Source organism: Pteropus vampyrus, unplaced genomic scaffold, assembly GCF_000151845.1.
Source record: "Pteropus vampyrus isolate Shadow unplaced genomic scaffold, Pvam_2.0 Scaffold8, whole genome shotgun sequence".
Lineage (NCBI taxonomy): Eukaryota > Metazoa > Chordata > Mammalia > Chiroptera > Pteropodidae > Pteropus > Pteropus vampyrus.
In genome coordinates, this window is record NW_011888789.1 from 2,507,171 (window position 1) to 2,519,879 (window position 12,709).

The 12,709-nt window shown below is 39.2% G+C and overlaps 1 protein-coding gene across 1 annotated transcript in view; it reads left to right on the top strand.

Annotated features, from left to right (window-relative positions):
- The first annotated feature begins 460 nt into the window (after window positions 1-460).
- VEGFC (vascular endothelial growth factor C) overlaps window positions 461-12,709 on the top strand; it is a 104,028-nt gene continuing 91,779 nt past the window's right edge. Inside the window, exon 1 of the mRNA XM_011371477.2 lies at window positions 461-1,083. Within this exon, the coding sequence (XP_011369779.1) occupies window positions 934-1,083 (150 nt within the window). The 5' untranslated portion in view covers window positions 461-933. The remainder of the gene's footprint in view (window positions 1,084-12,709) is intronic.

The following is a 12,709-nucleotide window of genomic DNA, read 5'->3' on the forward strand; positions in this document are numbered from 1 at the left end:
GGTCTTGGACCGTTGAGCACTCCCGGGCGTTTTCCAAATCTTGAGCGAGGCGTTGAGCGCCAGGCGTGCGGGAGTCGGACAGGCGCCCGGGGCTGCGGAAGACAAAGGGTAGCTCCCTCCTCCCCTGTAATCCTACTTTCGCCCCCTGCCACTCTTGCCCAGCGTGGTCACGTCTTCTCAAAGCTGGGACCGTGGACCGCCAGCCCCGGGACTGAACTTGCTGCTCCGGCCGCGGGCCGCGGGAGGGGGAAGGGATGGAAGAGACAGGAGTGGGTGGAAGGTGGGGCGCCAGGGAGGAGGCAAGGGCGCAGGGAGCTCGAGGGAGCGTGCTTCCGAGGGAAAGCGAAGGGGAGGGCAGCACGGCCCGGCACGCGCCCTCCCTCGGCCCTTTCTCTCACATAAGCGCAGGCAGAGGGCGCATCAGCCATGCCCTGCCCTGCGCCCGCCGCGCTGCTGCCGCCGCGCTCCCCGGCCCCGCCGCCCGCCGCCGCGGCCGCCCGGCTCGCTCTACTTCGGGGAAGGGCGGGGAGGAGGGGACGCGGGCCCTGGGGGGTTGGAGGGGCCGAACATCGCGGGGTGTTTCGGCTTTGCCCCCCTCTTCCCGAAAAGCAAAAGCAGAAACGCGGACCGAGGAGCCGTCCGCCCTCGCCCCGGCCTCACCTCGCTGGCCCCGAGTGCAGGGAGCTCGGATGTCCGGTTTCCTGTGAGTCTTGTACCTGACCCCGTCGCCTCCCGCCGGCACTGGCTGGGACAGCGACGTGCGACGTCGGGAACGCCGAGCCCCGGACGCGCTCCCGCCGCCTGCGGCTCGCCCTCGGGGGTCAGCGCGGGGCTCTGCTGGGAGAGGGCGAGCAGGGAGCAGCCGCGCCGGGCGCCCGCGCGCCCAGCCCCGCCGCGCCAGGGACCGGCCGCCGCGCTCCCGGTCCTTCCACCATGCACTGGCTGCGCGGCTTCTCTCTGGCGTGTTCCCTGCTGGCCGCCGCGCTGCTCCCGGGTCCGCGCGAGGCGCCCGCCGCCGCCGCTGCCTTCGAGTCGGAACTCGGCTTCTCCTCGGACGCGGAGCCGGACGCGGGCGAGGCCAAGGTGGGTGCGGGCTGCACGTTTCGGGCTGGGCTGTGAGGGGACCGCGGGGTTCGGGCCGCCGAGGATTCAGAACCTCGCTGAGCAGTGTGTGTTCGGGTGTCACCTTGTGTACGTTGGATACAAAATTTCTGAGCGGAGTGCACGCTTCCTAGGAGATAACTTTTCTCTCTCTCTCTCTTTTTTCACGGAAAGTTGTTACTAAAAAATAGTAGGACTGAAGGGCCGGTGGAGGTGGCTAGTGACAGAGATCACGTAACGTATTTGAGAGCAATCCCCGCGGCGCGCCTAACGGGTCTTGAACCTGTCTGTGCAGGAGCGCGGCTCTGGGGAGCTGGAGTTCACTCCGGTCCGGAGGCTCTTCTCCCGCAGGTTGGTGGGAGTCACACAGCTCTGGGACTGTTAAGACCAGCCAGCCCCAGGCGTATTTTCCTGGAGTGTCCCATTTTGCGGAGCGCCAGGCGCTGTGCGCAACTTGAGAAAAACGTAAAGGAATTTAGTAACCGGGCTGGAGGACTTAAGACTTCAGAATCACATGAGAAAGTTGGTCAAACTTGAGATGCCACAGAATTTTGTGTAGATCACAATCAGGAGTGACTTTACAACTTCATAAACTTTGCATTTCTAAAATCTGGTCGTAAAAAAAAAGGTGAATTTTTTTTTTTTTTTTAATAAGCGGTCTTTTAACTTCGTCTAAAAACGTTGTCAAGACACTTTTGAGACATTCTGATTTCCAAAGACTAACGTATTTGTGCCTGCTTCTTACATGCTCCTCTAAAGAATGTATATTTACCTAAAAAGTTCAGATATGACATAAGGGTGGATACTAGGTCTCTTAGAGTTTTTGAGCTCCTGAGGAAGTTTCATATTCGACATACTATGGGAAGTCTCCCTTCAAAGAAGTCTCCCTTCAAACACTTGTGTTTCCCTTCCTGGAACTGGACTGCAACGCTTTATTTGAACTGATGGCAAGAAGGGAAGTTGTCAACTTAGAGTTCACTTTATTGATTAACATATACTGAATGTGTAAAAATTAAATTCCCTTCCCAGTTATATTTTGAAATAAGTTTTAAGATTGAGAAGACTAATTTTTAAAAACCAAACTACTTTTGTCTCTAAATTTGGGGAAAATATTTTAAAAATCAGAATATGTAATTCGATACAGGTGTCAAGGAAAAAAACCTATTGAGTAAAGACGTATGTTAAATTGCAGAACAGAGTGCATTATGTGATTTGTAAAATAATTTTTAATGCAGATATTTACAAAAGTGTAACTCTTGTCATGAGAAAGTCTTCCTGTCCTTAAATGCCACAGAAATGTAGCATGAGACCCACTGACACTTCCTGTAATTTCAATGCCTTGGATTTCACCATATCTATTCACTTCGTTTCTGCAAAGTCAAACTATTAAAAGTATTGCCTATGATAACTCACTTTGATTTACAGGAAGAGAGTGCGAAATAGGAGGTAAAATGAGAAACCTTTCCTGATAAGTTAAGAGCTTGTATGGGTCACTCACTGCTGCATCTGTCCTGAACGCAGTGCTCGTGTGTGCACATGCATCTGTGTTTATATATGTGTGCTATGGGTAGGCGTACAGTTTGAAGAGAAAATATATTTTTAATTTTCAAAATTGTCTTTATTGGTAAGATAATCACATTTTCCCTTTGCCATGAAAATCTTTATGCCTTTTTTATTTGCTTTTCATATTTAACCATCTTTTGTGTTCTGTATGGTGAATATGGGTCGATATTCTGTATGTGTTATACAAATTCCTTTTCATGTGATGAAACATCACTTTTAGTCTTTTCGAGTTTCATAGACCACAAGGCAGTGTATTATTCCTGCACTAAAGTGTTCCCTGGTGGTTGGGTAGAGGTTTGACAGGGCATGTGTCATTAATGCCCTCAGTGAAACTGCTATGTCCTTGCCATGGCACTGCCAAGAGACATGGTTGAAAGACTCCATGTCTCTCCCTAGTGGCCTAAACAAGGGCCTCCTTTAGATGTAAACTCTAGAGAGGAGCTGATGGCTAATTTTCTCTGAATTAGGTAAACTCTAAGAAGAGTATTCAGAAGGTAAAAAAAAAAGGTGCTAAATATGCATAATCCCTAATAAATGCAAATTTTTGATAATTTGAACTTAGGAAGTCTTTTTTAATATTTAAAAAATACAAAACAGCACACAAGCTATGAACCAAGGTTAGCCATCCAATACTTCACCCCACCCCCAAAGCTATACAAAAAATTGAAAGTAAAATCACAAAGGGAATCAAGATCGCCTTATTCCTCAACTTATATTTGAATTTATTAGGGTCCTCTTTCTAATTATCTGTGGTTGTATGACTTACTAAAAAATCCTGAAGTGTTTCTCAGAAGGATGTTAGTGCAAGCAAGTCAACAGCAGAAAAGTAAGGTAAGCAAAGTATTCTCTATCATATAATTAAAATTAACTGAGCATGATGGGAAAAAAGAGGAAAAATTTAAAATTATCATCAAACTAAAGAAAACTGCAAAACCTAGGAAAAGCACTAAATTGCTAACTATAATCATTTGCCAACAGGAAATGAGATAGAGTTTACTCTGGTTGGTTGGAGTTGAGGACTTTGATTTTATGAGAAAAGTTGGTTTACAAGAACAACAACAAAAAGGAAGAATTACTTTATATCATGAAATATACTAACAGAACTTCCATTCCATAAAGTAGGTTGGACTGGAGTATAAATACCTAGATCTTCATGTTTTTAGAGAAATAAATGAAAGCAGAGCATATCTTACATGGCAAAGGCCTTTGTTAAAGATTGAACTCAACAAAAGAAAGCTTAAAGATTTACAATCTTGTGTCAATTAAATAATCTAAAAGATTAAATATTATTGAATAAACAAATATAACTTATCTTATTTTCTGTTTTACACAGATAACTTCAAATATTTCTACATGTACAATTTAAATGCAAAAGAAGTAAATTAGCTTAATATTAACATTACTCACCTTAATGAGAATAGCTATTTTTAATTAACATAATTAAAGCACATGTGGTTTTTGGTGACTAGCACAAAAAGCTTCCTAATAATGGCAACTAGTTTGCAACATGCCAGATTTTCTTTCACCATCTTTTATAATTTGGCATACTTTTGTATGTGTTTGGTTTTTGCTTATTGTTTCAAATTAATCAGTGGTGATGTTTTCCAAATACCATCTGTGTGCTAAAGGCACCAGAATTCTCTAGAGGTTTTTAATTGTTGTGTTGTTTTGTTTTGTTTTGTTTTATTTTGTTTTGTTTTGTTTTCTTACTTGATATCAATCATATCTCTAGGCTCGGGTCTAGGAATATACATTTTTAACTAACATTCTAAGTCATTCTCATGCACAATGATAGCGTTAGACACACTGATCGATGGTATATAACAATGACTAACTTTGTTGGTTTTGTCATCTTTGTTATATAATTGTTGAGTTCGCAAGTTAATCTGTTAAGTGTGGGGCATCTTACGAGACATAAGCAAATTTGACCAAGAGTCCTCTGTGAGACCTCGTTGGTCTGGATGCCTTGACATAAGGCAGAACTTGAGTTGTAACTTGGATGAGAATTTCCAGCAGATGACTTCATCAAGCTCAGGGATCCCTGAGGGAGAAAAGGTGAGAAGGCAAATAGAACTGTTTGATTGGAGATGAGGGATTCTGTAGGGTGACAGTGAAGGCTCTTAAGTAAGAATCAATTTGTAAAGACGGATGGGGTCCCATGGTTTGTGGCCTGAGCCGGTTTAAGGAATTTGACCATCATGCTGTGAGTCAAGAATAACTGATTAATATGAAAGATAAGGGAGTGGGAGAAATTAATCTTGGCATCAGTATTTTAATCATAGGACAATGTTGGTTCTACTTGTAGGATTCGGGCATTTCAGAGAAGAGAAGAGGCTGGTTTTCATGGATGAATGACATGGATGATGAAGGCATTATTTACTAAATCACTTCAAGATTTTACTAAACTTAGGAATCTTTAGAGAAGCAAATTAAGCTTTACAAATTTACATCCCATTAAAAGAAAATAATTGTCTAGGATCAACAGGATTTAAGCTGTATAATGTACTGAAAGTATTTAAGCATTTGACAATTATTATTACAATTCCTAAAGGAAAATTAACAGTATGAATTTCCCATTACCCTGCATTAGAAATGAAAAGGTAAATTTTCTTCAAGTAAAAGAGGCCATAAATGTGGCTGTAATATTTAGCCATTGACTTGCAGCATCATCTGTGCTTCTTGTTGTAGTACCTAGGGCATTTCTCTGATGTACTTCAAATTCCCATACTTTTTTGCAACAACCAACCATCAATCTTTAGAAGGGAGATTCACTATTAGGGAAATGTGAAATGTTTGTAAAAGTGAAAATCTTTGAACGATCTTCCTCTCTTTACATCACTCTGTTATCAATTCATGTTAGAGGCTCAGCATTTGACTCCGTAAGAGCCCCTTCTGAAGAGGGCAGAGATTTTTAACTGAAGGATTGGATTCTTGTTCCCTTTTCCGATGTATCTGATGCTTTAATGGTGACTCTATAGCTGTTGTGTTAATTTCCTTTGGAGGATATGATTAGGTGCTTCGTCACCCTCCTGTCTTTTTAGAAATTTCTGACACCACACTGAATGATGCTGGGGATTTATGGCTTTGGACATAAAAAGCTCAATTCATGTTTCATTTTGGTTTCTACTTCTTTGTGTTCTTCCTTCTGAACTGTGAACACCCAATCGGCAGCTATTTGTTCTTGAGACAGTTATCATCAAAATTGCTTTATAGAAAGCAGTTTGTTACTAGTATCAGTGGCATACAATGCTCTTCTAAGCTGATCTGAAGAAGATGGAGGGTGTTGGATTTGGGAGAGTTCTTTCTTGACATGGGGCTCCAGAGAGGGGTCTTTTGACTTCCTGTTCTCAGCATTGATCCAACCTGGAGTGCTGTTTCCCAGTTCTCACATGGATATTTTGGGACATAAGAGCTGGTATGAGAGGAATGAGAGTTTCCTTTGCCCCTAGCATGGTCACCTCTGGCAACGAAAGGATCTTTACAAATTCAGATCATCCTCTAGATACCATGCATACCTCTGTATATTGAGAGAATGTATTTCCATTATAATTAGGTTATATCTGCGACATCCTGAGTGCTAAGTGTGCCATGTATCGTGCTAAGCACTTTATAAGTTAACTTTATTTTCTTTTTCATTACACCTCCATGAGACGGATGTTTATTATATTTCATTAAAGGTAATGAACCTAAGACTCAAATGACTTAACCAGATGCAAGAATACAGCTGTTTTCTTTGAAAATTCTTCTTTTTAAATTTTTACAGCATAGTACACCTTTTAGTGAAATGTGATAATAAGTTTGAGCCTTCAGGGTTTCCTAAAGACCCTGAGCAGTACTCCTTTTTTCCTATAAGTTGTAGCAGAGTGCAAGAAGACAGAGAGTACAATTACTCTGTAGTGAGGGCCCCTTGCTACGTTTATTTATGTCCCAATTCGCCACAATAGGACAATCTTGAAATAAACTTGGATTTTCTTCCAGGGTTTACCACATGATGCCCCTCTGACTAAGGATAGGTCATAAATGGCCTAATCCACACTAGTGTTGTAATGATGGCTGCATAACCAGAGACCTAACAGGATTCCCTGACAATAATTAAACAGTTTTTATGAGTTGCACTAATATAACTTCAGTGAAAGACTGTGATCATACCTATGCCAAATGACCTTTCACAAATAATTGGATTTGAAAAGAACGGACTTTAGTTGGCAGAGGCATCACACCTCTACCAACTTCCAAGCCTATGTTGTTTCACTTTTTACCAGTTACAGTAATCCTGATAGATATGCACTCTATAAATAAGACAGAGGCCTACGTTTTATTGCAAAAAACATTTTTGTTCCTTCAGATTTGTATAAATTGTAAATTAAGGTATGAGTTTTTACATTAAAAGAAAAGATATAGCAGAGAGCTTTAAACAATGAGATGATAGTTCATTTGATTTATAATGTAATTCTAAAAATTACTGTAAATATTTTATATTTGTCTGTGTAATTTTTTTCTTCCAAAATTTACTCACAGAAATAATTTGGTTCCTATACTCAGTTGATTTACTTTTTTTCAGGGTTTGTAGTTTATTGTAGAGAGAAGAGATTATTATTCATTTTGCTTTATTGGGAATCCATCACAGAATCAATCAAATATCTGCCTAAAAATACATTTCGCTGGTGGATTCTTACTGTTCCCTTCTGCTGATAGTATCCTAGTGGCTTTCCAGTGTTAAAAGAGATTTATGATTCCTTTTCTGCAATCCTAAATTCAAAAGCTTATTTTCATAAATTATTTGGTGCTATAACCCTGATCTGATCTGATATAAAGCTATTTAAAGTCTTTATCCTCTAAGTTTGACTATTTCTAAACCTCACTGAAGAAAGAGTAATGTATTTATTTATGAGATGCTGCTGGGGGTGGAGAATGAGTATTAAAATGTATATGCACTGGGTTTCCTGAAAACTTCTGGGATCTGAAGTTCATGCAGTCCCAGGGGCTATGGTAAGAGACTGGACTGTAGAGTTGTTCTTTTCTAAAGGTCATCCTTCGTCACCAGACTGCCTCAATAACCACCTAGAAGGGAAATCGAGGGACTAGAGAGGGAGGCCTTGTGGATACTGCTAACTAACTCGACCTTACCCATTAGTTTCAGGTTTATGTACCTTTTACTACAAATTCTCATATTTAAATCAACTTCCCTTCAAGGGCATTTTAATTAATTCTTACTAGTGCTACCTTCAGTTCTAGGAAGGAAATTACAATGCAGTAATGATGCAACAACAACAACAAACAAATGTAGCATGAGTGATTCCTGTGTATACTAAGCATGTTGTGTTTTTTGAGAAACAAGAAACTTATTCACTAAAATACCAGAAATGAGTTAACCTATAAATACCAACAGTATAAGAGATTTTGTAAGACAGTCCCCCTATTTACCAGAAGTTGTTGGCTAGGCTTCTAGAGGTTGAATGAGCAGGTGTGGGAAAGGTGAACTGGTATAAGGTCACCTGTGAAAAACGAGCAGCTACTGGTCACAGAAACAAGGGAGGAAGGACTGTTTTGGATGTTGAAGTATGAGAGCAAAGTCTAGAGGTAGTAATGTCAATGTAGTCAGGGGAGTTTGGGGAACTGGGAGCAGAGCTTTAAGGAAAACAGAAGGAATGTTATGGAGAGTGTAGGAAACTAATGACCGAAGTTTGAGTTTGGGTTGAAAGTGGCAGGAGCTGCTGAAGATTCTTCAGTGATATGCCGAAAATGGGGTTTGAAGGAGCTTAGTCCAGTATCCTTGTGCAGATGTGTCTAAAAACAAGGGTATAGGAAGCTAGTCAAAGCTTCCCTGAAGCCATTTGCAGCTGCAGGCTTCCTTGGAGCGGCTGGCAGTGACTGTGCTCTTCTCATCCTTTGGCCACCCATGTATGGTTGTTGATCTCCTTTATATGGTCCTGATTTCTGATGATGACAGTGATGACTACTTCTGACTTATGTAAACACCCATCATGGTACTATCTGGAAACATTTATAACATATATTAATAACAGACATCTTTGCTATTACAGCCACATTCCAAACAGAGCAAGCAGTGTAAACAGAGGTCATGCTTAGATACACACGCACATTCACCACACTCACCTCTTAATGATTCTTCAAACAGCTAACCGAGGCTCATGTATTTGCCTAGCTAAATGTTTTTAGACAATCCATTAAAAGAGAATATAGAAAAAAATTACAGCATATGAGATTAGATTCTCCATAGTTTATACACTTAATTGTAGGTCAGCTGGCAATTAAGAGAAAACAGAGATAACTCTAAAATGTCCTAGCAATCCCTTCTTTTTAAAATATACTTACAAGTATTCTCACTAACAGTAAGACTAGCAAGAGGGGGCAGAAATGAACTATCAAGTAAATAGTGTAATTACTTCATAGCTCCTGTTTTAAGTGTTTTTTAGTGTGGCAGAAAATTTACTTAAACTCAAAGATACCTGATATACTGAAAGAGGAAGTTGGCAGATGTGCAGCTTTGTGTCAATAACAATGCTTCAGAGTTTAAGAGGCTGACTTCACAACAAGTTCACCTTCAACGTTGTCCTTGTTTGGACAGGTGGGGAGAAGACAAATAGTTTGGAGTAGATCAAAAAGATACATTTTGCAATTTCTGTACTTGTAAAGATTTTTAATTAATCATTTATATTGTAATTCATTTTACCTTAAAACTTGGTCCCCAAATTACTATTTTTCCACCTTTTATGCAATAGTAATGCATACACTTATAAATGGTGAAGGCTAGAATCAAAGCTAGCTCTTTTTCTGATTGCAGAACCCATGCACTTTGCGTTACACTTCCTCTGATAATTCCTAGAATATTTCTTTTTGTTTCACTCATATAACTGTCACTTGCTTCAATGATATAACTGTTTAGATAGACATGCAGCGCAGTAGAGAAGAGCAAAGGCTCTGGAATGTGAGTTTCAGTATTTACATTCTAGCTATGTGATTTCACATCCTGCCTCTGGTACTTACCACCTGTGTGACCTGGGGCAAGTTACTTTACTTCTCTGTGTTTCCTTATATGTAAAGTGAAAACAATAATTAATGCCTATCTCGTAAGTTTATTTGGAGAAATAAAGAACATTTATATTCATTAAAACCATGACTGGCACATAGTAAGTATTCTGTCCATTTTCGTTAAATAGATAGTCTTCATCATCAGAAAAATACCAGAGACATAAATGAATACTGTGTCCTAGGCATATGAAGTAATTGTGATATTCTTCAGAGTGATTCTTTAGCACCTTCTACCTCATTGATTACATATTTTTTATTGTAAGCTTCCCATCAATATTCCTGGTTCCTAAAATATGGAAGCCAGATATAATCTTGATTTTGAGACAGTTGGAGGAAATCTTGTGTGTTTAATCACTAAGTATAGGGAGGTTGTGTATTGTAGTTCTGCTTATGATATGTTTTCACCTCTCCAGTGTGATTTGATTTGTGTCTATCCTTGAGGGTGACAACCCTGGCTATTAGATCATCAAGTCAAGAAATAAAGGGTGATTGTCCTCCTTGACATGCTTATGTCATTGGGAGAAAAGGACTTTGGTATACACAGAATTTTTATAATGCCATATAATCTCACATGAACTCATCCTGAATACTTCCAAGCTTAAGTGCTTTCAAGTTTAAGTCTCTATTAATGGAACAGGCTGATGCTGCTACTTTAATGTGTAAACATCTTATGTCTTTATATTATTAATTGACACAGGAGAAATATAAATATGCATTCTAAATTCATAGTGCAATCATCCCAGGATATCTAAGAGATGAAAATATACTTTCACTGAATACAGTATTAAGAAAATGTAATGGTAGAATGTTATGGGCAGGAGTTAAACTTGTGTAGATTTGTTTAGGAGTTAATCTTGTGTAGATTTGTTTAGAAAAATGTGATTGCACTGCTTTGCTGGGGAATTCTTCTATAATGGCAACCAGCAAAGTCTGTGCTGTCATTGAGATGAATCGTGGAGTAGATACTTTCCGTCTTCTAGGGTGAGTCTGGTTTACTTGAATGCCCTAATTTGCTCGCAATGGTTGATTTTGTGTGATGATTCTTTTTGCAGGTTTGCCAGGCAGTCAGTAATCACTACAAAGTTCTTGCTACTGAACCCTTGTGGTGATGGTGGGGAATGGGGTTGAGGGTGGGGATCACCTTGGAATTGAAAGGAAGAAGAAATTCAAAATAAGTGGCAGGCACAGTTTTTTGCTTTTCAAGAGCTAACAACGTATTTTTTATTCAGTAACATCTTAAAGTATTTACTTCCTTAGGATTCCAATACATATGTTAGTGGGAATATTTTAGGAATGTTTATCAGATACCATATTTCTAAACAGAGAATTTTTTCCTGACTGAATCTGGAACCAAGGGCTGAACAGTAAATAGATATTCAGCCAATGTATAGATAAAAAAGAATTTGATAATACACTCTCTATACAAATCTATACATACCCATGTACATTATCCATACAAATCTATATGCAGATACTAGTATGATCTTTAAGTCATTTTCTTTTTTTTTCAAGATTAAACTGTATATAATTATATAAAATTAAGCTTTATATTTAGGTGTTATTATTTTCAAGTTTAAATTTTAATGTAAAGTGATTTTCTTCACAGTAATTTCTCATTCTCACACTAATTTCTTTTTCTAAATAGAAGTGCTATGTTTATTTTCGAAAGTCAGAAACAAGATTAAAATAACATCGTTTATTTAATATCCTTTTATGTGTAGAGGAATGTTCATGAAATTGATAATACTTTTGCCTCCAACTTGCTAAAATACTTGGATACAATGAAAAATGCCCCCTCCCCCAGCCACCAAAAAAAGCATACTTTGACGTTGTGGTTGTTGGAGAAGATTCTTGCATATATGATGGGTGCCACTTGGAGACAGACCCACTTCCTCCCTCCTGGGAGCTAGCTGGGAATATAGGAAACTGACTGCTTATCTCTTTCTCAGCCAGCTAGTGTTCAAAGCCTTAACGCCTTTCTCTGAAATGGCAAAAGTAAATACCTTGTGCTGCTAACGCCTTATAACCTTTCTTCAAGAAAATAGTGTATTTCTCTTTTCTTCGCATACACTTAAACATGATCTTCTCTTTCCCCCAATGTCCACCATCCATTCCACCAAACAAAGAGTGGGTAAATTTGGCAAATTTAATCAGACGAAAATCTTTAAGAAAATATCCTTGACTTTCTTTTAACTGAAGTGACCACAGAGCTGCCATGAATCCTGTGATTGGAGTCCTATAATCCGTAAAAGGGACAGTCATTTCCTCTCACTCAATTCCTTGAAACTAGCCAGTTAATATCAAATGCCAGATGTGAGGCTCTTTTAAACCATTAAAGTTTACTTTACTACAATATCTTTGCCTACACAGAATATTTTCAATTCTTTTTGTTGTCGTTGTTTGTGTCTGTTGTATATATTTAGTTACTTTATCTTTTTAAAGTCCTCTTCCAAGTTTATGTTTTGAAAAATGGATCACTTATTTAGATTTATGTTTGCTTATGGGTCATGATATTTATGACTTCCCTAAAAAAAAACAAACTGATTCTTTTGTCTCAAAGCCAGATTTCAGTTTTGGGATGATAGTGATTCATTGTTTGTTCTCTTTGAATCCTAGGTCTTTCTTTTAACTTTGGTGTCTCCATCCGTGCCAGATTAGAATTTTATCAAGGCCAAAATTATTCATGAGTCATGACCATCACACTTAAAATTGGGTACTTTGAAGCTGCTTAAGATACACAGATTAAGCAAACAATGATGTCATAAATTTTAGTGCAAATTATATTTTTTTCCCCTTCCTAAACATTAGCAGCAATGAGGCCTGCTCTGTTGGAGATGAATGATGTTCTACTTTAGAAAACACACCTTTGTGTCACAGCCACATGATGATAGCATATTTATATTACTGTAATACAGCATAATGTGACACCTAAGTTAGTGAATTAAAGATGAAAATATTTAAAATCAGTTACATTTCTGTGTCATGCTTACTT